The following is a 21,953-nucleotide window of genomic DNA, read 5'->3' on the forward strand; positions in this document are numbered from 1 at the left end:
AACAAAATCTCATTTCCTTAAATCCCATGCTGAAAAGTTTGTGCTCACTTATCTTGGGACGGAAAAAGTATATAAATTGACTAGACATTTTGCCAACGGTTAATAGACACCATTCTCTTGATATGCTTATCCTATTATAAAGTTTTTCCACCCTAAAACTACATATGTTATCGATTGCTTGCGCTCTATCAAGTACCCTCTCCGTCCTATATTACTCGCACTTTTTATTTTAGGCTGTAAATTTGGGATTGATTTGTTAGTATAATTAAATTAGAATTTTAAGTGTAATGGGACATCACTAAATAAAGGACCTCTTAATTTAATCTAATATTAATTAAATGCATTAATTCTAACTTAAACTATAAATAGTGTAAGGAATTTGTGACGAGTTGAAAAGCAACAGTGCGAATAACATGGGACGGAGGGAGTATTGGCAATGATTTCAAAAATTTTAAACTAAAATCGGATCATTTTAGATAGTGTGTTGGTTCGAATTCCGTTATCAAATCAGAACTACCATTTGCAATTTTAAACGGTCCAATTTACAATTTGTAAATAATATTCAAACCATACTAAAATTGTTGTACCTTAGCCTAATAACTATCGATAGTCTCTAATCTCTATAAAGAGATTGATGACTTGCTATTAAAATTTAGTAGTCATTTGTTTTAGAGTAATAGTAAATGACAATCTAGACTACGGTCTAAAAATTATATAGCCACTTTATCATTTTAGTGAACACATAGATAATGGATTATATTATTTTATATTTGTATGGAATGAATAATATTTTTGTTAGTATCTTCTCAATATACTACTCCATTATAAAATGGCGCACAATTTAGTAGGACTAAAAGATAACGATTATTAAAAAAATTGCTAGTACTACTAAATAATTAGTTGTCATTTCCACCTGAGTACAAATTAGTCAACATCATCATACGTAATATGTGATCGTTTTTAGATCTTAAGGACTAATTACCTAATTATACAGTGTACAAATGAAATAGAATCCCCAAATTGTGGAATATCTAAAAAATTGTAATAGGAATAAACTTGTCACCAAATATTAAAAAAAAATGGTTATAAAAATTGACCGAAAGCTATCTAGAATATTTCCGCCTAACTATTTTCCCTATGTGTTATAAATGATGTCACAATTTGCTTTTTAGCTTATTCTACCAAAATTTACATTTTTATTTTAAAAAAAATCTCTCTCGTATTATTATAAATATTATATTTTTCTCGCTATTAAACTCATAAAACAAAATCTTCCAAAATATCGTGTTATCCAACAAAGGTGACATCTTTTGTAAAAGGAAAAAGTATTACTCCACATTTTTCTTTATTCATTTCTTCCTCCCAATCATTTCTGTAATCGTGGAGAAAGCATAACCACCTAAAACGACAGCTGTCACAACCTTAAATTAGAAATATTCCCCTTTTCACATGATTTGATCCCACACGAAACCACCAAATTAATTTATTTTAAGAAACGGCCAACATATAAATAGTGATTGATTCCATTATAGTCTATTCATAATCATATTCGTTTTATTGGAGTAGTTAACCTTTTATCATATTAATTAATATTGCCTCCGTCCCAATAAATATGAAACATCTGCATTTCGGCACAAAATTTTATGTAGTGTTGTTTTGTGAGTTAAAGAAAAGAGAATAAAATAAAAAAAAGGGAAAAATAGAGATAAAGTCATTTCTATTTTAAGAAACGTTTCATTTTTAATGGGACAACCTAAAGAGAAAAACGTTTCATTTCTAGTGGGACAGATAGAGTACATATAGTATTACATTTTTGCTTCCTATTTTATTCTATCTATTTCATTTTTATTTAGCTTAGTTACTGTATTTTTTATATTTTATTTATTTTTCACTTTGACTCAATAAATACTTATTCCTTAATTTATGAATTTTAAAAAAACATTTGAACAACTATAAGATGTAAAGAGTACATAAATAAACTATACTTAACTCATTTTTTTTTTTATCATCGACCATGCTGTATAAAATATTGATCATTTCTGTTCCATTCAAAATGATATATTTTTCTTTTATTACATCAATTAAAAATGATACATTTATAAAATAAATTAATAATTATCACTATTTTATTTCCTCTTGTTTTATGTTTTCAATATTAATACATAATGCCGTTTGATATAATATTATACTCCCACCAAAAAAAGAAATGAAATTGGAGAAATAATGAAATAATTGTCAAAGCGATGATGATATGATAATTGACAAATCGAGCAGAAACGATTTACACAAAAGCGAGAAGATAATGAAAAGATAAGGACAGCAGTCCACCTTGTCTCCCCTCTTCCTCTCTCTCCTCTCTCCTTCCACGAAAATGACGAAATCGCGCGAAAAAGAGGTCGAGGTAGGGGTCGTTTTGGAGCTTGTCGTCTAGCCGCGTGTGCTGGCCGTGGAGTTAGCCCTACAACCAATTATGAGCTTAGGCGCATCGTCAATGGAGGGGGAATGCTCAACGTCACTCCACAGATAAGGTGCTTTTGCCACATTTCTACTTTTTTATGGACCAAAATTGCGTTACCAGTAGTCCACATTCATAATCTGTACCTGAATTATTCGAATTAGGTTTTCCATCAGGTTTAATAAAACCTAGCTTGCGCAGATGACTCAGAATTTGCTTTTGATTTCGTTTATATTTAATGAATTTCGAATGCTGTTGATAAATTGAATGAAATTCATAAATTATTCGAGGATCGGAAATGTTGCAGATGCGCCTGGTTATGGTAAAATTATCAGGGAGAAGTTGCTGGAGGGGAAATGGGAAATGTGGGGAATGAATTATTTGAGGAGCAAAATGTGCAACTTTTGGGGAGCAAATATGTATGGGCCCATAATCCCCACCAAAAACCTATAATTTCAATGGAATCCAATTGAAAAAATTGTTAACTTTTTAGCCTCGCCTTCCTTTTCAGCCATTGAAATCTTCTATTGCTTCATCAATAATTTGATCACTCAAATGATAAGGGGCCAAAAGGGGACTATTCAGTGATAGGGACAGCAAAATAGGGAAAGGGCTGAGGTTAAAAAGGGGGGGTTTTAAAAAGACCAATAAACTATTTGTATAGTGTTACAAATACTGGGAATTACTACCTACCAGCCATCGGTTTACTGAGTAGTTATTTTCTATAGTATAATATTGAATCGCCAATATTATTTCTAATAACAGTTTTTCTTTCCAAATATGGCTTCACCCTTTTAACACCCTTCCTCTCTCTCTCACTCTATCTAGCACACTGGAAGAGTGGACTTTCACACAAATAAATTCAGTTAGCTTCTCTGTATGAATTCATAGTGGAATGGTCCGTGCACTTGCTGATTGAGATTTCACTCCAATAAATTGAAGGTGGTTGTTGGTGAGTATATTTGTTTTTAGCGTATCAAAATCTTCTGGGCTGTTCACTATCGTTTGAAGTTCCAGTTAAGATTTAATTTTTAGTTTTCTGTACTTCCTGCTTCGCTCTTCTTTAGATTATGGGATTTTCGACTCTTGCTTCAGAGGTCTGAGTGTTCCACATGGATAGCTTATGTTCACTCTGTGGATATTTACCTCGATGGACTTAGGACTCATCTCTCCATTTCTTGAACCTTTCAATATGTTTTTATTTTTCTAAAAATAGTACATAGTATCTCTGTTGCTAGCTGAAACCAGAACAATCTTTTCCGCTGGTTAGTTTAACTTCTCTTGATATTGAAGGTTAATTGAATTAATTTTCTCTACTGTAATGATTAATTAATTCTTGTAACTGGTACTTGTCACGCTAGTTGTAAAATTACTTTCTGAAATAGCCAGCAATATTATCTTGCTTATATTGGAAGATAGTTTCAGGGATCCTGTTTGATTGCTCGACTTATAACAGTATCATGAAGATATCTAACACAGATGGGAGTTGGAAACTCCCTTACCGTGTTACAACATGATTCATTTCAGGGACATTCCTAAAACCCAAGCTCTAATATTGAAAAGTTGCTTTATTTCTTGGTTATCTTCCAACTTCCAGCAAAACATTATGTCCATAGCCCCTTTCTTGAATGCTGGCTGCTAAACCTGTCATTGACTCATTGGAGAATGTAAATACCTTCAGTTTTCTTATCTGACTTCCTGAATTAGTTTTATTGGTTTAATATGATTTGGAAACTGTTTATACGCTGCTGTATGACGTAATTTTGTTACTTGTAGTGAAGCTGACTCATGGATATGAATACGGCTAAAATGGAGTTAAGAGCCCATAACTCCGGATCTTTTCAGTCTGATGAATCAGAAGTTGGTTTGGAGAGGAATTACTGCAACAATCTTAATCTAATTGGATCAAGTCCACTGCCATCACAAGCCTTTGCATCAGGTGGCCAGATCTCCGAGAGTAGTGCTGCTTATTTTTCATGGCCTGCTTGCAGGATAGCACCTTGTGCAGAAGATAGGGAACATTACTTTGGGAATCTTCAGAAAGGGGCATTACCTGAACACTTTGGTTCTCCGAAAGGGTTGCAAGCTACTACTTTGCTTGAACTGATGACCATCAGGGCATTCCATAGCAAGATTTTGCGGCGCGTTAGTATGGGCACTGCAGTTGGTTTTAGGATTAGGAAGGGCTTGTTGACAGATATACCAGCTATACTTGTCTTTGTCGCTAGGAAAGTTCACAGGAATTGGCTACGCCCTGCCTACTGCCTGCCTCATGCTCTTGAGGTTCTTATTGCTGGTGCTTATTTCTTTAATTTATACGATTCTTTCGACCTTTTCAGAAGCTGCTTTATCCAAACAAGCACAAGATGTATACTGAATTTGCAATAGATTCTCGGATTTTATTCATGGAGTGATATTGTTAGTTAGTGTCCATCCTTGCATTTTGATTTATTTTTCATATATTTTGCAGGGACCTGGAGGTGTTTGGTGTGAAGTTGATGTTGTTGAATTCTGTTACTATGGAGCACCTGCAGCCACCCCTACAGAACAACTCTACACGGAACTTGTAGATGCCTGTGGTGGAAGTGATCCATGCATTGGATCAGGTTCCCAGGTAATAATCATACTTTGTTTCTTAGAGTGAATACAATCCCTTGCTATATTATGTTGAGTCCATCTAGCTAAAAAGTTTACTAGAGATGTTTACTTGAAGTTGTTTGAAGTATATTCTTGTGGGGTAAGTATTCAATAACTTGCCTGCATGTTTGAGGTTGCTAGCCAGGGAACTTATGGAACGTTGGGTGCCATTGTCAAAAGCAGGACAGGAAAAAAGCAAGTTGGTTTCTTAACTAATCGGCATGTTGCAGTTGATCTTGACTTCCCAAGTCAGAAGATGTTTCATCCATTGCCCCCTAGTCTTGGACCAGGGGTATATTTGGGTGCTGTTGAAAGGGCTACATCATTTGTCAATGATGATCTTTGGTATGGCATTTTTGCTGGAACTAACCCAGGTAACTTACCCCAAGATCTTAGATAGTTGCTGTCAGAAATCCTGTTACATGATACCTTAAAATGTCAGATGTTTATATGATCCCTAAGAAATTAGAGGTTAGAAATGATGAAGCTCTCTCTGAAGATAAAGATATTATGTTAACCGAAGGCAATAGAAGCGAAGATTATAATGGAATTATTGATAAAATATCTGTTTGTTTGTAACACTCAGAATAGCTTAATTATGAGGCTATGTTACTCTTGTTTCCTTGATATAATGTTCTTTTGATACCTGTTAATAGTTCTTATCTGCGTGCATTGGAAATGTCTTCCTGTTTCTTGATTGTGTCAATCTGGCACTCTTCAACATAATAATTACAATGCTTTTGTCATGCAGAGACATTTGTTCGTGCTGATGGCGCCTTCATTCCTTTTGCTGAAGAATTTAACATGGCCAATGTGACCACAGCAGTGAAGGGTGTTGGTGAAATTGGCGATGTTCATGAAATAGACATACAGGCTCCTATTGGCAGTCTCGTCGGAAGGCAAGTTGTAAAAGTGGGAAGGAGCTCCGGATTAACAACTGGAACAATAATGGCCTATTCTCTGGAATACAATGATGAGAAAGGGGTATGTTTCTTTACCGATTTTCTTGTTGTCGGAGAGAATCAACAGACTTTTGACCTTGAAGGTGATAGTGGGAGCCTTATCCTATTGACAAATCAAAATGGTGAGAAACCCCAGCCTGTCGGTATTATTTGGGGCGGGACAGCTAATCGAGGTCGGTTGAAATTGAAAATTGGGCAGCCCCCAGAAAACTGGACCAGTGGAGTTGATTTAGGGCGTCTTCTTGATACCCTCGAACTTGATCTTGTCACTTCTGCAGAAGGGCTTCAAGGTTTGTGTTTCCAAGCTTCCAACCACTATAAACTTAGCACTTCAATCAGATTTCTGGTCCATTTGTTACCTTTAGTTGATTTCTTGGAACTGCATGGTCAAATATGCCTAAAGAAATATCTAAACTGTTATTTCTCTTAGCATCACCAATAAGTTCGATATAGAAAATACATCTCAAATAAAAAATGGAAGGGAACACGAATAAAGATTATGTATGATCAATATAGTCCGAGTCCTCATAATGGTATAAAGGTTTTAACTAGTTATATTGTTATATTCTTGTACCGTCTGATATTAAGGGAGATATCATATTTTATTCAACAGAATGTCTATAGTTTCCCCTAAAACTTCATCTCCTGACTGCATTTTTTTCTTTATTGAAATTACCAAATAGCTGCGCTGCTAGAACATTGCAATGCAACAGCAGCAAGAGCTGACTCAATCGTTGGAACCCTTGAGAGGACCAACACAAAGCATGAAGATAACTCTGAGCTACTTCCTCCAAGGATTCTGCATGTTTTGGACAATGATGGTTCTCATCAGGGCTTAGCGCCTCCAACAATTGGTAACGAGTTTCACATTGAATGTGGCTTTGAGGTGGGTCCCAGTGTAGAGCACCAGTTCATCCCTTATTTTTCTTGCAAATCTCTTTTGAACACCGAACAAGGGGAAATGACAGACTTGAAAAGCCTATCACGGTTAAGAGATGAACCTGAAGATCTGGCTGTTTCTTTACAGTTAGGCGAACGTGCAACTAAGAGAAGAAAGCAATCCGACTCTCCAACCTGTTGATTTTCTACAAAGCACGACCGCCTCTAGACTTTCCTTGTCTTATTAGTCAGAGAAGTATAAACCACTTCCCTCAACACTCTGATCCTCAGATGAGAGGTACATTACATTTGTAGTATCCAGTTGGCAGGTGGAACCGAGTCTTGCACTGGGAATTCTCACTATTTTTCACCCCTATTTTTTGTGAAAAGGTTGAAGCTATTGATATTTATGCGAGTTATATAAATGTGAGAGGCTAATGGTAGATATTACTTGTAATAGTTATGTTTGTATTGTTGCACCTGAAGCCCTTTGTACGGAGATGAAATTATGTAAAGCGGTATTCCGCAGAGTGTATATGAGGAAGCAATAATCTACTAAATCTTGTTCTTGTGTTGTGCTAGCTCAATTTTCTTTCCTAACATTAAACAGCAGTGTCATAACACTTGACACATTATGCAACATCATTCTGAAATCAAGAATCTCCTCTAGTTGATGTTGGAGGGCAAAAAGGCCTGTGGCCTCATTAAGGGTCGGGCCCGGATCAAAGCCCAACCCGAATAAGATCTCACGATTCTTTTTATTGTAGCAGGACATAAAGTGAGCATGTCACAAGTTCTCATATCTTAGTATTAATGCTATGCCACAGAAGGGCAGAGAGACAGGAGCAAAATGCAACTAGCATCAGTGGTACCCACAGCTGCCTCTCTCTCTAAACAGGTACCTAATTCTATACATCGCTTTCTTGAATGTGTTGAAAATGTGCTAAGAAATTTGGAGAAAATTTTGAGGTTTTGCAGCGGAATAACTTCAAGATTTTTGGGGAGCATGAAGCAAATGGCAACTTGCACAAGCCAGATAAGGTAAAGCTGTTGAGATTCTTGGCCCCACATCTTGTGGCTGCAGTTGTAGCCTTATCTCCCATCTCCAATCCTCCTGGTAAGAAAAAGAAAAAAATGTAGCAAACCTTATCCTTAATCTCTCCAAAGTTGCATATAATCTGCTTTGTAATAATAGCTTTATAGCTGTAAATCACATCTACTATTGGAGAATCTAGATGAAGCTGTGAATAATTTGATAAGATGCATATTTCCATAAACATATGAGAAACTGGAGAAAAATGACTGTTGATCTTCGTCTAGTGACGTTGCCATTCTGTTATCTTTTTTGGGCACAAATGTGCAGTGTCATTAGGGGAGACACTAGATGTGCATAAAGGCGCCACCTTGTTCCGTCGGTCTTGTATCGGATGCCACGATGCCGGAGGAAACATAATACAGCCTGTGAGTTCAGCTGCAGCAAAAAGGCTCTCAATCTTTTAAACCTTAGTGTCTTTCGACTAATTTGAATATTTTTCAGGGCGCGACGCTCTTCTTGGACGATCTTAAAAGGTAAACAAACAAACAAACAGCATTCTTTGGTGGCCTCTCTCTCTAGCTGAGTTGTGTGCTGTGTGTGTTATGTAGAAATGGAGTTGACACGGAAGAGGAAATCTATCGAGTTACATATTATGGGAAAGGAAGAATGCCGGTAAGTTTAATAATGAATCTACGAGGGTGTTTGGCTAAAGCGTATATAAGCTCAGCTAAACACCCTCTTAAGTCTCCCCGTTTTCGGGGTTGAGCACATGACCTTCTAGTCATGATATTCGTCGCTCGACCAACTAGATCAACCCGTCCCTGGGGTTTTCGATATTCAAACTTGACGATTGCGTTGCCTGTGGTGTAGGGGTTTGGACAGAATTGCACACCTAGAGGTCAGTGCACATTTGGGCCTCGATTGAGTGAAGATGAGATTAAATTATTGTCCCATTTTGTGAAGTCTCAGGCAGATCAAGGTTGGCCCAACATACAAAATCAAGGAGATTAGTGGCTTTTAATTCGTTTCCTATTGTAATTAATACGCTACTTTTTGCTATATTTTCAATATTTTATGTCAATAAAATTTTCATTTTCTTATGCTAAAAAAATGGAGGTTTGAATCACTATGAAAATAGTACTCACTACCTTATTGTGGGGTATGCGTAAATTGTATTTGAAAAATTTATAATGATAACTAACCTAACGAAATTCAATTGATTTATACATTTGATAAAAGACACAAGATCTTGGACGGTTGCCGCTTGCACATATTATTCTCTCCATTTTGGATTAAGAGAAAAAAAATTGATTATGACTACGATTGATGGCCCACAAATTAAAAATAAGTGAGACTAACTTACAAAATAGATTGTTCTAGCACTAAATTAGCAAAAATTAATATAATGTTAAATATTTCACAAATTGGCACCACATTATAATGAGGAGATATAATGAAAATATTAAATTAAAAAAAAAAATTAAGAGGGGCCCGGCTTAATCGACAACAACCGCAACGGACGAACATTAATCACATGAAAATTTCAAGGCTTTTTAAGCAAAATTAGACGGCAAAACCATGTGACTCCTATCATCCTATCCATTAATCAAGCATGATATATTAAAATACAAATTATCCCTCTCACTATATATACACAATTATAATTACTAATATTTATGAATGTGAGAGAGAATATGTGGTCCCTCTCTTCTGTTAGGGCAAGCTTTGTCTTTTATGACATTGTTTGTCAATCATGGACACCAACAACAACACCAACCTAAAGTCATATGTTCTCCCCATCTCTCTAACTAACCTCTTATTTACATTCAACCTTTTCAAATATCTTTAACCTAAATTAAATAAATAGTCCTCTCTAACTAACCTCTTATTTATTTACATTCAACCTTTTCAAATATTTTTACCATAAATAAATAGTGCGTGTAAAACATGGAGTATTAATGTAATGGCGTGAATGACTTCAAATTTCATTTAGTGCTAAAAACTAAAAAAACAAAATAATAAATTTGGTCAGATATGATAATTAAGAATTTTTTAAACTTTTAAAATTTATTTACATTAAAAAAATGTTTTAAAAGTGTAAAAATCGTTATACAATCTAAAATTTGACCAAATTTTGTGATTTTATGAATAATTATGCCTTTTCTCTTTAATATCTTAATGAGAATCCAATTAGCCACATAACATCATTATATTTGGAACGGTTAAATTAATTAAAAGTTGAAAAATAGAGATGTTATATGTCGCTATCGAGATTATCTTTTACTAAAGTACACGTTTTGTAAACAATGATGATATTACCAATATGTGTCACATATTTGATGGATTATATATGATTTTACTAAAAAAAAATTAAATCTCTTCATATAATTCAAGGAAAAACTTATCAACAGATTATTAACTGTATTTCGGTAGAACCAATTAACCAAATAAATAAATAATTAAACTTGAAGGATTCATGTATGCTACATTTATGTGTATAAAAACAAAGATTGACGTTTTCTTTTTAAGAAAAAAGTTAAAAACTCTTTGACAACGAAAAGAAAGTGTATAAGTTAAAACATGTGAAGCATTTCAACCCTTCACCTATTTAATAGCTAGACTTGGCAAAAATAAGGATTATTTTTATGAGAATCTTCAACTCTTTATGAATTTCTTTTTCTACATATATATGGTTGAGATTCACCATGCTTTGTGTATTATACATATTATACTATAGTTGAGTTGTTACTTAATCTGCGTACCCAAAAGAAACACGTCAACTACAATGAGACAAAATAGTTACAACTTTTTGGTCCAGATTGATTCATAGCTTCTACACTAATTTATATTGAATAATGTAGAAATATAAGAAAGAGGAAAAAAAAACAACTTTGCCACAAAAAATATCTATGTGCAGTGTAACTATATATGCTGAGAGGGTTGTCATAAAATGGATGAATATATCATAGGACATGATGTATGGATTTCATAAAATTCCCTAATATTGGAAAAAAATATTTTTAGAATTTAAAAGGCAACAAAAGGGGAGAAGTTACAGTGGAAGGACCATGAAATCTGTCTGGGCCAAGGACAAAGCTAGCCCATGTGACAGACCCAAGCATGCGCCATTTAATAATATACACATTTATTATTTAAATAAAATGCTTATTTTGGATCTGTTATTTCAATTAGCCCCACTTTTAATTTGTGTCCTACCTATGTTTTAGCCACAATTATTTAACAGTTACAGCTTCAATTATTTCTCTTATGTCAACTCTTCGTATCATAACTTTTTGTTGATTGGAATCAAAATTACTGTTTCTCGAGAGGAATAAAACTACTAAAAGAGTCTTAATTATGTAGAGATAAAGCATAGTATATAGCATAATTATATGAGAACGGTCATTAAATATTTTCAGCCCCAAAGATATAATCTGGCTTTAATTTGATTTGAGATATCTCATTCACATGTAGTTAATATATACTCCTATTTAATTACTTATTCTTATTTAAAATGTCTTTCTGAGACATTTAATATTTGTAATTAAAATGACGTTTAGGAATGTGATATCCCCTTTTATGCTTTTCACTGCTTCATTAAGAATAAACTATGCTTAATGAAGGTTCATTTGGATGCAAATTCGTGTAATTAATAGGTGTGCAAAAGACTAGAATTTCATGTCTTTTTTTTTATATTATATCCTCTACATTACACTATTTTTTTTTTAAATTCAAGTAGATTATACTTATTCACAATATAATTAATGTTCCATTTTTGTCATTTTGATAAGATTGGCAATTAAAAGTCTCATTTTTTCTAACTTTAGGTAAATGGACCATGCTCGTAGTCCATTAAATCATTAAACTTACACCCTACTATAAAATTAATATATAAAAATGAAATTCACATTTAACTAACTTCTTTTCACTACACCACCAAGTCAAAACGGGGCATTATATTACGGTAGGAGGGAATATATTTTAAGAGTAATTAATTAAAGCACTAATTACATACCTAATTAACATACATGCACCAATCACCTCATTTAGTAAAATAGTTGAGACTTGAGAACATGGGAAAGTGGTCCTATGCAAAGGCTTTGAGACAAGAGAGAGAGTAGTTGAGGATGAGATATCATATTAGAAATTAGAAGCAGTTTGGACAGGCAACAAATCAATGTCAATAGCTGTAAGAAAAGGCCACAAAAAACACAGCCATTAAAGCTCTCAACACACTGCACATTTTTCAACTTTATTCACCAAATTTTTCCCTTCAATCTCATATATATATACTCATATGCATGGCTCCTGTTCCTATCTCTCTCTTCACACACACAATCTCCCCTCTCTCCCTCTCTCTCTCTACAAATTTGTGTGTTGCTTTGAGAGGCTGAAGCTGCCAGCATGATCTGATCCATTTTTTTTCAAAACCTATTAATTTTTCTTTCCTTTCAATCCGTTCGAGCTCTCGGATTAATTAATTAATCCGAGAGCTCAATTTTTTTTGGAATTTTTTTTTTAAAAAGGGCATCAGGTCATTCTAGCAGCTTCAATCACTCACCAGCAACACTAGCTATGGATTGGCCATCTCTACGGTGAGTTCTGGTTTTGATTTTTGTAGTATATTTAATCGGGAAAGAAGGCGAAGATCTACGGTGAATGCATCTATTTTATCGAGTTCATAATTTATTTTATTTTATTGCATTTGATTTCAATGTGAATACAGGATAATTTTATGTTTTTGTGATAATTTAAAGCAATATTTGAGATATTTTTGTAAATGTAAATGCATATGATATGATAGGATTAGATTAGACTGTACATAAGGCATATAAATCCAGGTTTTTCATTCAAAAGAGAGGGACTGACTGTGGCGTGTTTGTCTGAGAGCATTTGGTTTTTGTGAAAAACAAGTCAAGAATCATCAATTACTCCGCCGGAGATACGGCTTTCCAAACACGACTTTACCGTGCCTCGCAGTTGATCTACCAACAGTCTCACATTTGGACCCTTGTGTAATATGTTGCTCTCAAACATGCAGATATTTTATTCAAATGTAATGTAAAAATTAGGAAAATATTATAAATTCGTGACGTTTTCTTGTTATTGGGTGTTATGTTGTGTATATTTGATGATATTTAATTTTATTTATAAATTAATGGAATATACTTGTTTATTTATGTACATGAATTTGGATTTGTTGAGATCTGGTGTAGTTATTACTACAACGTTTTTATATGGTGAAAATTTAAATAGGTTGTCTTGCATTCATTTATGTTTGCCTTCAAATTAGGGTATATACATGTTCTTGTCTTTTTATGTATCTTATCATTTCCTCAATTTGTTTGAATTGTCAAATTAATTACATATAGGTATATACTAAGAAATTTGATCTTCAAATTGTAACCAAAAAAAGAAGAAATGATTTTTAAATTAGGGTATGCTATAATATTCATGTCTCGTGTATTTCTTTCTTTAACTTATTACTTCTTCAAGTTTTTACCTTTTGTAACAATATGAATTACTATGATGAATGTATGCACACAATTTAAACACCAAATTAAAAAAGCATTAAGGTAGTTAAAATTAGAATGGATTTTGAAACGAGAGGTTTATAGAAAAATAAAAAATAAAAAATTGGTGGAGATTCATCACTAACAATGGATGATAGACCAAAAGTGAAAGCTAGCCTCAAAGGGTTGGGATGGTGATGCCACTTGTGAGCCACGGTGGGATCGGTCGATCCTATGTCCCCATCTAGACTCACCATTAATTGGGGTGGGTTGGGGTTGGAGTATGTCTTAATGTTACATTAATATGTTTTCAAATAAATTATACTCCCTATGTTCCACTCAAAATATTCAAATTTTTTAGTAATATGAGATTTTAGGAGGAGTAGTAGAAAGAAAAATGTAGTTAAATATTTTAACGAGAGGAGAGTGATTTATTTTCAAATATAGAAAATGAATATATCTTGAGTGTGACAAACTAAAATTGGAAAGTGGACATCGTGATTGAGACCGAATGAAATGAAGTACTACTACTATATATTGATTGTGGGTCATTTGTATAATAATTACAAATAAATGCTTGTTACGGTCTTTTAGTTGGTTTCTGCCACTCCCTCAAATGCATATAATGATAATTAAATAATAAACAGTCTCATAACTATCTATAAAAAACAAAATAATTAATTATTTGCAGCATTTAAGCTACAACGGCAGAACAGCTAGCTAGCACACAACATCTACCATAAATTGCACATGCCCAAAATTTGAACTTGCATCGTTACACAATCTATTTCTATCATATTTATTGAGTCAATAATTATCTATATATTTGTATTATGTTTGTCGGTCAGTCGATCAGACATCGCACTATTGCAGTTTAATTAGTAAGACGTTTCTTTGAAAAATAAATTGATGATTCAAACCGTCTTAATTTTGTGTGTATGTACGTGTGATCAACTCTTTAACATCAAACTTTATAAGTGAAAATTAATAAAATTGTCACTTATAATCATAGCTATGGAGATAATATTTTGTAAATACCAACATACATGAACACGCATGTGCCCCGACATAGAGACAGTATTGGCATTACAATTGGATTAATTATAAATTTTCAATTAAAAAATCAAACCCTAATTAGTGAGATTAGTGGCAGCTAATTGACTAGATTTAAGTGGAAATGAGTGACACGGCTTTTGATAAACTAAGTCAGAAATGAAAGTGGTTAAAGTAGATTGTCAGTGGACAAAATCAAGAAATAAGTCTTTGGTAACAAATCAATAACCACCACATGGCACATGGATTTGAATAGTTTAATGTTTTAATCAACTTTATGTTTGATTTTTCCAAGGAGAGACAGATTTTGACTTGTCAGCTGAAATTAGTGACATGATTAACTCATTTTCTCTAACGTAAATCATGCTAGCAGCCTCCATCATTTTTCATTGGAATTTGTTAATCAATTCAACTTTTTAGTAATACTAACTTATAAGCAAGCTAGTTAAGTTAAATATTTAAATATTAATAAAAATTAAGTGCCTACTTTTTTATTTTTAAATCGATTTACATGATTTGGGAATTGGGAATCAATCAGTCCAATTTTGAAATCTGAGTACAATTTGAGATTTAACATTTTATTGGGCTTTCATGATTATCATCTTATCTAACAGATAATATGACCGAAGGCCCACTGGACCAGCATAGGACAAAATTTCAGCCCAATTAAGTCCCCAAACATATCAATTTATAAATATGTACTCCTACTTATTATAGTCATTAATTTCAAATTATCATCCCAATTCTCGTAGAAAATACTGATAATAATTTAGACCGTAGGAATATTTGATAAACAGGAAACGTTATTAGACCGTAGGAATATTTGATAAAGATTAATTAAGTAATCAAACATAATCGGCAAGATCATTCTGGTTTATCCAATGAGTCGAATTTCAAGTTATCTATTACGAGTGCAAATTATAACTCTAGCATAGAAAAGAGAAGAAGAAGGTGAACAGCTCAATTTACAATACCAACTTATAAGTTTGTGGTTGGTAGACATAATTAGAATATTGTGATTAATAAAATAAAAATAAGTAATAAGAAAAAAGTTATTTTGTCAATATTTTAAGGGTTTGGTAGGCAATACTAAAAATCATAGAGCGTTGAATGCTCGTGATTTTCTTCCATAAACATTAAATAATTCCTGCGTTCAAAATTCTGTCAAAAATAAAAAAATAAAAAATGTCGCATTCCCTACAGTATCATCCAATTCGAACTAAAGTCGCGTTCAACAAATTTTCTCTACTTTTCCTTATGCAAACAGATAATTCTCTATAACATAAACAGAAGGGAAAAAACAGAATCAAATCCTTACTCTCAAGTATGGAACGGTGCATAATTGCTTCGTCATCCACGCTCAATCTCACCCGATTATCTCGTAAATCCATTTCAATTCTTCCTGCTAAGCTCCCGGGATTCTCTTCTCCATGGAGCTCGAGCGCAAATCCGCGGCCTCTGAAGCATATTCGAGCACTGCCCCCTGCTTTCAGCTGTAGAAGGAGACTGAGCACGAGAGCTGTTGTATCCGATGTTTATGAGGAGAAACAGTATTTCAAAGTCGCCGCGGAATCGACGGGTCCGGTTTCTTCTGATCGGCTTCTCGAAGTGATCGAAATTGCCGCCAAAACTGGAGCTCAGGTTTCATTCATTTAAGTTTTTCTTCTTTATATTTGTAACAAGTGTGTGGTGGAGAATAATTGGTAATGAAGTGTTGTTTTGATGACAAAATTGGATTAACTAGTATGCTAATTGAGAGCGTTGATTATTGCCGGCTTTAATTATCTAGTTTTTTCCCTTTCCATTTTCCATCAAGTTTATTGCGTGTATGTGTATGTTGTGTGTGTGTGTGTTTAGTTATAATTCTGAGATTGTTGTTTAGACTATGTTTGCTGGAAAATAATTTGTGATTTGGGGGATAACTAGACTAATATTTGGAATGCAAGTGTTGTTTTGGTGATCAAATTAGATCAACGAGAATGCTGCTTATTTCTATACTCTTTAATTATTCCCTTTTCCGTCAACTTCGTAATATGTGCATGTGTGTTTTAGTTATAATATGATATTATTTAGTAGTATATGTTATAAGTGGATACTCTAAATTTCTTCAATCTTTTTCAGGTGATAATGGATGCAGTGAATAAACCTCGAAATATAACATACAAGGGATTGACTGATCTGGTGACTGAGTAAGACTTGTTGTCATTCTGAATTTATTATACCTTTGATGGATGCATGAACCTGTTTAGGAGGCTGTTTCATGATTTTAGCTTGTGAGTGAATATTTGCAATTGTGCGTATAACTGTGAAAGACCAGCTGCTGATTGTTGTGTCACCAACATCTCTTTTATAGTTGCATTGTTAGGATAGAGTAGCTCTGCAGAGAAATTATGTAACTGAAGGTTCATTGTAGTATTTGGGTTGGATTCATTGCAATATTGACTACTGACCATGTGCCTTCCATCTACAGAATCACATCTGTTTAGATAAGATCAGCTTCAAATCATCCGTTCGATAAAAATTCTTGCATTATCTTAGAATGTTCTTTCTAGGCTATAATTTTAACTTGCCCACTGAACTAATATTCTGCAGCACAGACAAAATGAGTGAGGCTGCTATTCTGGATGTGGTAAAGAAGAATTTCCAAGACCACCTCATTCTTGGGGAGGAAGGAGGGATCATTGGCGACTCGTCTTCTGATTATCTTTGGTGTATCGATCCCCTAGGTATTCCTCATCATGCCCCATGCCATGGGCGTAACTACTGCTCTATAGCATGGCCACCCTTCTCATGCTTGAAATTGTGAATTTCAGATGCTATTATCATCATGATACCATACTTAATTATAGTTGGTGAATACATTAGTATTTATTTATTAGGGCTGACAGTATCCAACTTGACTTGAAAAGTAAAATCTTGAGTCGAACCATGGTTTATGTTTCTGCCTTTCTGATCTTATTCCAACTTTAATGCAGATGGCACCACAAATTTTGCACATTGCTACCCCAGCTTTGCAGTTTCTATTGGTGTACTTTACAAAGGAAAGCCAGCTGCTGCCTCTGTGGTATCTTTGTACATGCTTTATGATTGAATTTACAGATAACTTTGAGTTTTACAAGTATAACAGGATCCTGAAATGATCAGAGTTTGACAATGTTATCTTTTTCTGCAGGTAGAGTTTGTTGGTGGACCTAAATGTTGGAATACTCGGACTTTTACTGCAGCTGCTGGTAGAAGATCCTTATTCTTACTCTATGAAATTTGAAGTATATTTGTACATTTTTAGGTTAACTCAGTATTTATGAAATTCCAGGTAAAGGTGCATTCTGCAATGGAGAAAAAATTCATGTGAGCCAAACTGATACGGTGAGTTACCATTTATTAACGGCATGCCTGGCTTGATCTGAGTAATTTTTTTCTCAGCCAAACTGAATCATATCCCGTTGCAATTGCATCTTTGCATATTCTCTTATACCAGTTACCCTAATTAATACAAGGTTGAGAGATCACTTTTGGTTACTGGGTTCGGATATGAACATGATGATCCATGGGCAACCAATATGGAGCTATTCAAGGAATTCACTGACGTTAGTCGGGTAAACACTTTGTCTATCTACAACTACATGACAAGTTACATCTCAATTTTGTTCTTTTATATTTATAATAATGTGTAGAATTGAACTTATGCCAACAATCTCTTTTTGACTCCCAAATCCCAATATGTAGGGTGTGAGGAGGCTTGGTGCAGCAGCAGTTGACATGTCTCATGTAGCCCTGGGAATTGTAGAAGCCTACTGGGAGTATCGTCTTAAACCATGGGACATGGCCGCTGGTGTTTTGGTAATTTCTTCTCCCTCATTGATATCTCTTGGTAATTTCTCAGTGTGCTCTATTGCATCGGTGTAATAGGTATGGTAATAAATTACTCCTCTTTACTGAATTGAAGTAGATAGTTGAGGAGGCTGGGGGAACAGTTTCCTGTATGGATGGTGAAAAGTTTTCCGTGTTTGACAGATCTGTCTTGGTATCCAATGGAGTGCTTCATTCTAAGGTTGGTGACCCTGTTACACACTGATATCCAAATTTTGCTTTTTCTTCAATTTGTGATCCTATGATCAACCTAGGCTTGGGTAATAGTAACAATTAGCATATAACCGAAACATATTGAGAAGATAGTTTTGTATGATGAATTCCTTTTACATGATTTGTTGCAGCTTCTTGAGCGCATTGGACCAGCAACACAGAAACTTAAGGGCAAAGGAATTGATTTTTCGTTATGGTACAAGCCTGACAATTATCACACAGAACTTTGATATGGCCTACTTTGATGGCTTTTACTGTGGGGATCAGGTCAGTTTCTGTTTCTTTCTTTTGGAGATCTCCTAATGTGTGACCTACATGTGCTAACCTTGCATGAAATTCGTCTGCTACTTATTTTTTTCTTTTGTCATAGCTATAGTTTTGGCTTTTGGGTATATCTTGGAACTAGTTGTCGGAATTTTCAGCCTGTAAAATGGTCTCATGTAGTAGATTTAATACAGCGGTTTAAGTTCAACGCTGTAATAGATGCCAAATTTGTTTAAACACAAGACAAACAAACTGAAAATAAACAACCTATCTTGCTCCTTGAACACACATGAATGAGGACAACTAGAATTTGCTCCTTCAGATTATGTAAGTCTGAAGAATATGCAATTATTAGTCCACTCTTTCACTGGTCCTACTAAAGCAGAAACTTATACATCATTGTTATATGGAAGTAAAGATTATATGTTCAGTGAGAGCCCGATGTTTCTGAACTCAAGCTTTTGGGTGGATCTTCACTCCTTTAATTAATAGCCCTCTCTTCCATTTCCCTCCCTCGTATTCGTATAAAGAGAACTCCATTTCTCCAGTCTTCTCAGTGGAGCTTTTGAATTCTCCCGCTGGGATGTCTATCCATCTCCCTCTTGGCTTCTCCATCAAATTTTCTTTACGCTCTTGCCTAGTTCCGTCGGGTAAAGTGAGTCTCAGATTCACAGGATCTTCCCATCCGTAAGCAGGATCCTTCAGCATCACAATGAATACAATTTCGTACAGTCGTCCTGGTGAAAGGTTTGCTACCTCAAACCTCCCATGCACCTCTAGCCAGCAAACATCGAGTAGTTCAGCAACTGCAAGATTCTCATCACTGCAAAATTATATGAATATTAGTACTTAGTTTCCTCTAATATTAATAAGTAGCTTTTTCTTTTGCTTTTTGATATGAGATGCGTATGTCTGATGATTTGTATTATAATTATATTTCTAAAATAAAAGAATTTTGTGTGCAGGTGTAAGCATCCATTCCTCGATAACAATTTTCAGGATTTGATCAAGGTCTTCTACCTTTCAAATACTTCAAAGTTGATCGTAGATTTGTAGTCTTACCTTGATTCTTTCAACAAGGGCCAATGCCAGAATCTTTGGTCCTCCGCCCAAGTTATCGAAAGACTTTGTGCAAAAATCATGAAGCAGTTGCAGTTCGACTGCTTGTCAACCCAGTACTTCTGCAGAACCAAAGTTTCTGTAAGACAAAGAATAAAAAAGCTAGCAGTAGCATGGTATGAGCGATGTCTTTTTCTTCTTTCTTTCTATTCTCATATGATTTAAACTGAAATTACATAATAGTGTAATTTATTTGAAATAAAATTTAAATTGAACATATACTTTACTGTTAATAAAACTAAAGAAAAAGGCGCATACTTGCCTTCCTCTTCTGGTTCAAGAAAACGCCCGTATAAAGCACTTCCAGGTTTGTTGTGGATATATCAACTGGTGAATCAGCATGCTTCAGAATATCTCCACTGTTATGAGGTAACGAAACTCGTTTGCTACTCTGATTTTGTTTGGCTTCACCCTTCTTGCTTTGTTTCCCATTCTTGCTCGATTCTTCGCCATTTGGCTCCAACTCCTGATCTTGTGATAACCCGGCACCCATTAAGGTAGACAACAGAACAAGAACAAACACTAGCTTACTGTTGGTTTGGCTAAGAATTACTGTTTATATAGAAAAAAAATGATGCTAACTAGCTAGGATCGATGCCCTCTATCTGACATTACATCGAACACTTCTTTTCTGTGTTCACATTATAAAAAGTGGCATATTTGTAGCTCAACTTTGTGCCTTTTGCTGCATTTCATATGTTTTGTCAGCATCATATTCTGATTCTTGACCTTTAGATATTTAAATGGTTGGCGATCTGTCTGCGGGCGCCGCGCCGCTCGTTATATTCTTATCCTCTGATGATGTGCTGCTGGTGTTGTGGTGTGGATGAACATCAGATCAACACCATGCTTCAGTTATTTTTTTTTTCATCTTCTGGGAATTTGATGCCATTGGTGTTGTCTGAATGTGGATAATATATTTATTCATTTATAGATTCTCTGAAGGATAAATATTTAATTTAGTCATATTGTCATTTAGCATAATTGCAAAAGGATATCCAACATTTTAATTTTTACTATAAAATATACTTGAAAAATACTATTTATGGACAATGCTGACATGTCCTCGCACATGTCTATTTAGGGGTGACCTTGACATGTCTTTTGCACCTTTCACGAGAGATTTCATCTGAAAATTATATTTTCGAGATATTTTAAGCTTGAAATGTTGTAGTAGATGATTTTCTGGTAACCAAAGTCTTGTTTGATAGACTCGGTACGTATATATAAACTTTTGGCGATATTCAAACTCGTAATCTTTCGTATAACACGTGTTTGCATGTCAATATTTTGAATCTAAACCCTTTTACACATCCCCCAAATATTTTTTTTATTATTGGCGGTTGTCCAATACTCCAATTGATATCTTGAACCATTTTATCATACGAAATATTCCTTAAAAATGAGATGAAAAATTATTTTGTAGTCGATACTTATCAAGATAAGGATTCTCGATCACAAAGGGGGGACAAACTTTTGGCAGTCAATCGATTCACATTCACAAGCTACTAGCTGTGACACTTTAGAATCTCTTTACATGTAGCCACGCAATCTTAAATGATCTTAAATATCAACCCAAATTTTTTTCCAAAATTTGAAATACTTATCATTTTGACAATTCATTTTTATTCCTTGCGTGGGTTTCATGTAAAGTATGGCCGTACGTGACAAGATGAGAGAGTGCTTTCCTCATTTTTCACTCAAACACCCAAATCAAAATAAGTACAGCATATACTAGTAGTATTAAATTATAAATATTTTTTTGCAACAAATAGTATAACTATTTTTAGATTAATTTGTTTTTCCTCTTTTTGTATTGCGATCAATGCCGTCAACTCTAATATGCCTTCAAAGTTATAACTAAATCAAGCAAAAATTTCAAATCCCACCGTAGCACTTTGGTTGCCAAACAACTTTAATACAAAAACACCCAATATATTATACTAACAAGT

General features: G+C 34.3%; 4 protein-coding genes across 11 annotated transcripts; 3 read left to right on the forward strand and 1 right to left on the reverse strand.

Annotated features, from left to right (window-relative positions):
- The first annotated feature begins 2,315 nt into the window (after positions 1-2,315).
- LOC125204896 (protein NARROW LEAF 1-like) lies at positions 2,316-7,501 on the forward strand. 5 transcript variants are annotated; one of them, XM_048103660.1, is made up of 7 exons: positions 2,317-2,528; positions 3,284-3,407; positions 4,232-4,738; positions 4,926-5,069; positions 5,226-5,466; positions 5,844-6,344; positions 6,738-7,501. In XM_048103660.1, the coding sequence occupies exons 3-7, from the start codon at positions 4,244-4,246 to the stop codon at positions 7,133-7,135; spliced, it is 1,779 nt and encodes a 592-aa protein (XP_047959617.1). In that variant the 5' UTR covers positions 2,317-2,528; positions 3,284-3,407; positions 4,232-4,243; the 3' UTR covers positions 7,136-7,501. The 5 variants fall into 5 exon arrangements, with proteins under 5 accessions (XP_047959618.1, XP_047959617.1, XP_047959621.1 ...); XM_048103664.1 differs by lacking the exon at positions 2,317-2,528 and having other exon boundaries at positions 3,129-3,407; positions 6,738-6,940; positions 7,082-7,501; XM_048103661.1 differs by lacking the exon at positions 3,284-3,407 and having other exon boundaries at positions 2,316-2,528.
- On the forward strand, positions 7,149-9,069 carry LOC125204897 (cytochrome c6, chloroplastic). Of its 2 annotated transcripts, none has more exons than XM_048103665.1 (7): positions 7,149-7,231; positions 7,761-7,831; positions 7,903-8,050; positions 8,297-8,394; positions 8,471-8,502; positions 8,578-8,641; positions 8,840-9,069. In XM_048103665.1, exons 1-7 carry the CDS (start codon positions 7,225-7,227, stop codon positions 8,978-8,980), a joined length of 561 nt encoding a protein of 186 aa, XP_047959622.1. In that variant the 5' UTR covers positions 7,149-7,224; the 3' UTR covers positions 8,981-9,069. The 2 variants fall into 2 exon arrangements, with proteins under 2 accessions (XP_047959622.1, XP_047959623.1); XM_048103666.1 differs by having other exon boundaries at positions 7,912-8,050.
- A 6,742-nt stretch (positions 9,070-15,811) lies between these two features.
- LOC125205415 (phosphatase IMPL1, chloroplastic) lies at positions 15,812-20,960 on the forward strand. 3 transcript variants are annotated; one of them, XR_007173753.1, is made up of 12 exons: positions 15,812-16,176; positions 16,657-16,724; positions 17,128-17,261; positions 17,511-17,599; positions 17,708-17,765; positions 17,849-17,901; positions 18,033-18,131; positions 18,262-18,375; positions 18,485-18,586; positions 18,750-18,885; positions 19,848-20,117; positions 20,737-20,960. XR_007173753.1 is itself a non-coding variant. In XM_048104328.1 (11 exons), the coding sequence occupies exons 1-10, from the start codon at positions 15,862-15,864 to the stop codon at positions 18,846-18,848; spliced, it is 1,131 nt and encodes a 376-aa protein (XP_047960285.1). In that variant the 5' UTR covers positions 15,812-15,861; the 3' UTR covers positions 18,849-18,885; positions 19,848-20,220. The 3 variants fall into 3 exon arrangements, 2 of the variants coding, with proteins under 2 accessions (XP_047960285.1, XP_047960286.1); XM_048104328.1 differs by lacking the exon at positions 20,737-20,960 and having other exon boundaries at positions 19,848-20,220; XM_048104329.1 differs by lacking the exons at positions 19,848-20,117; positions 20,737-20,960 and having other exon boundaries at positions 18,550-18,586; positions 18,750-18,977.
- Positions 19,136-20,691, reverse strand: LOC125205417 (protein PHLOEM PROTEIN 2-LIKE A1-like). Its single transcript, XM_048104330.1, has 3 exons — positions 20,264-20,691; positions 19,945-20,063; positions 19,136-19,705 (listed from the first exon to the last, which is right to left on the reverse strand). The coding sequence occupies exons 1-3, from the start codon at positions 20,492-20,494 to the stop codon at positions 19,336-19,338; spliced, it is 720 nt and encodes a 239-aa protein (XP_047960287.1). The 5' UTR covers positions 20,495-20,691; the 3' UTR covers positions 19,136-19,335.
- Positions 20,961-21,953: the final 993 nt, after the last annotated feature.

This window comes from Salvia hispanica, chromosome 2 (genome assembly GCF_023119035.1).
Source record: "Salvia hispanica cultivar TCC Black 2014 chromosome 2, UniMelb_Shisp_WGS_1.0, whole genome shotgun sequence".
NCBI lineage: Eukaryota > Viridiplantae > Streptophyta > Magnoliopsida > Lamiales > Lamiaceae > Salvia > Salvia hispanica.

Bases quoted from the DNA above. Each gene is read 5' to 3' on its own strand.
- LOC125204897 (XM_048103665.1), top strand. The intron at 7,832-7,902 runs GTACCTAATTCT...GAAAATTTTGAG, and splicing joins CTGCCTCTCTCTCTAAACAG to GTTTTGCAGCGGAATAACTT. The intron at 8,051-8,296 runs GTAAGAAAAAGA...ACAAATGTGCAG, and splicing joins TCCCATCTCCAATCCTCCTG to TGTCATTAGGGGAGACACTA.
- LOC125205417 (XM_048104330.1), bottom strand. From the start codon at position 20,494: ATGGGTGCCGGGTTATCACAAGATCAGGAGTTGGAGCCAAATGGCGAA. The intron at 20,064-20,263 runs GCAAGTATGCGC...TTGGTTCTGCAG, and splicing joins TCTTGAACCAGAAGAGGAAG to AAGTACTGGGTTGACAAGCA. The intron at 19,706-19,944 runs GTAAGACTACAA...ATAATTTTGCAG, and splicing joins CCCTTGTTGAAAGAATCAAG to TGATGAGAATCTTGCAGTTG.
- LOC125205415 (XM_048104328.1), top strand. From the start codon at position 15,862: ATGGAACGGTGCATAATTGCTTCGTCATCCACGCTCAATCTCACCCGA. The intron at 17,766-17,848 runs GTAGAAGATCCT...ATGAAATTCCAG, and splicing joins GACTTTTACTGCAGCTGCTG to GTAAAGGTGCATTCTGCAAT. The intron at 18,376-18,484 runs GTAATTTCTTCT...GAATTGAAGTAG, and splicing joins ACATGGCCGCTGGTGTTTTG to ATAGTTGAGGAGGCTGGGGG.
- LOC125204896 (XM_048103661.1), top strand. From the start codon at position 4,244: ATGGATATGAATACGGCTAAAATGGAGTTAAGAGCCCATAACTCCGGA. The intron at 4,739-4,925 runs GTTCTTATTGCT...TATATTTTGCAG, and splicing joins GCCTGCCTCATGCTCTTGAG to GGACCTGGAGGTGTTTGGTG. The intron at 5,467-5,843 runs GTAACTTACCCC...TTTGTCATGCAG, and splicing joins TTTTGCTGGAACTAACCCAG to AGACATTTGTTCGTGCTGAT.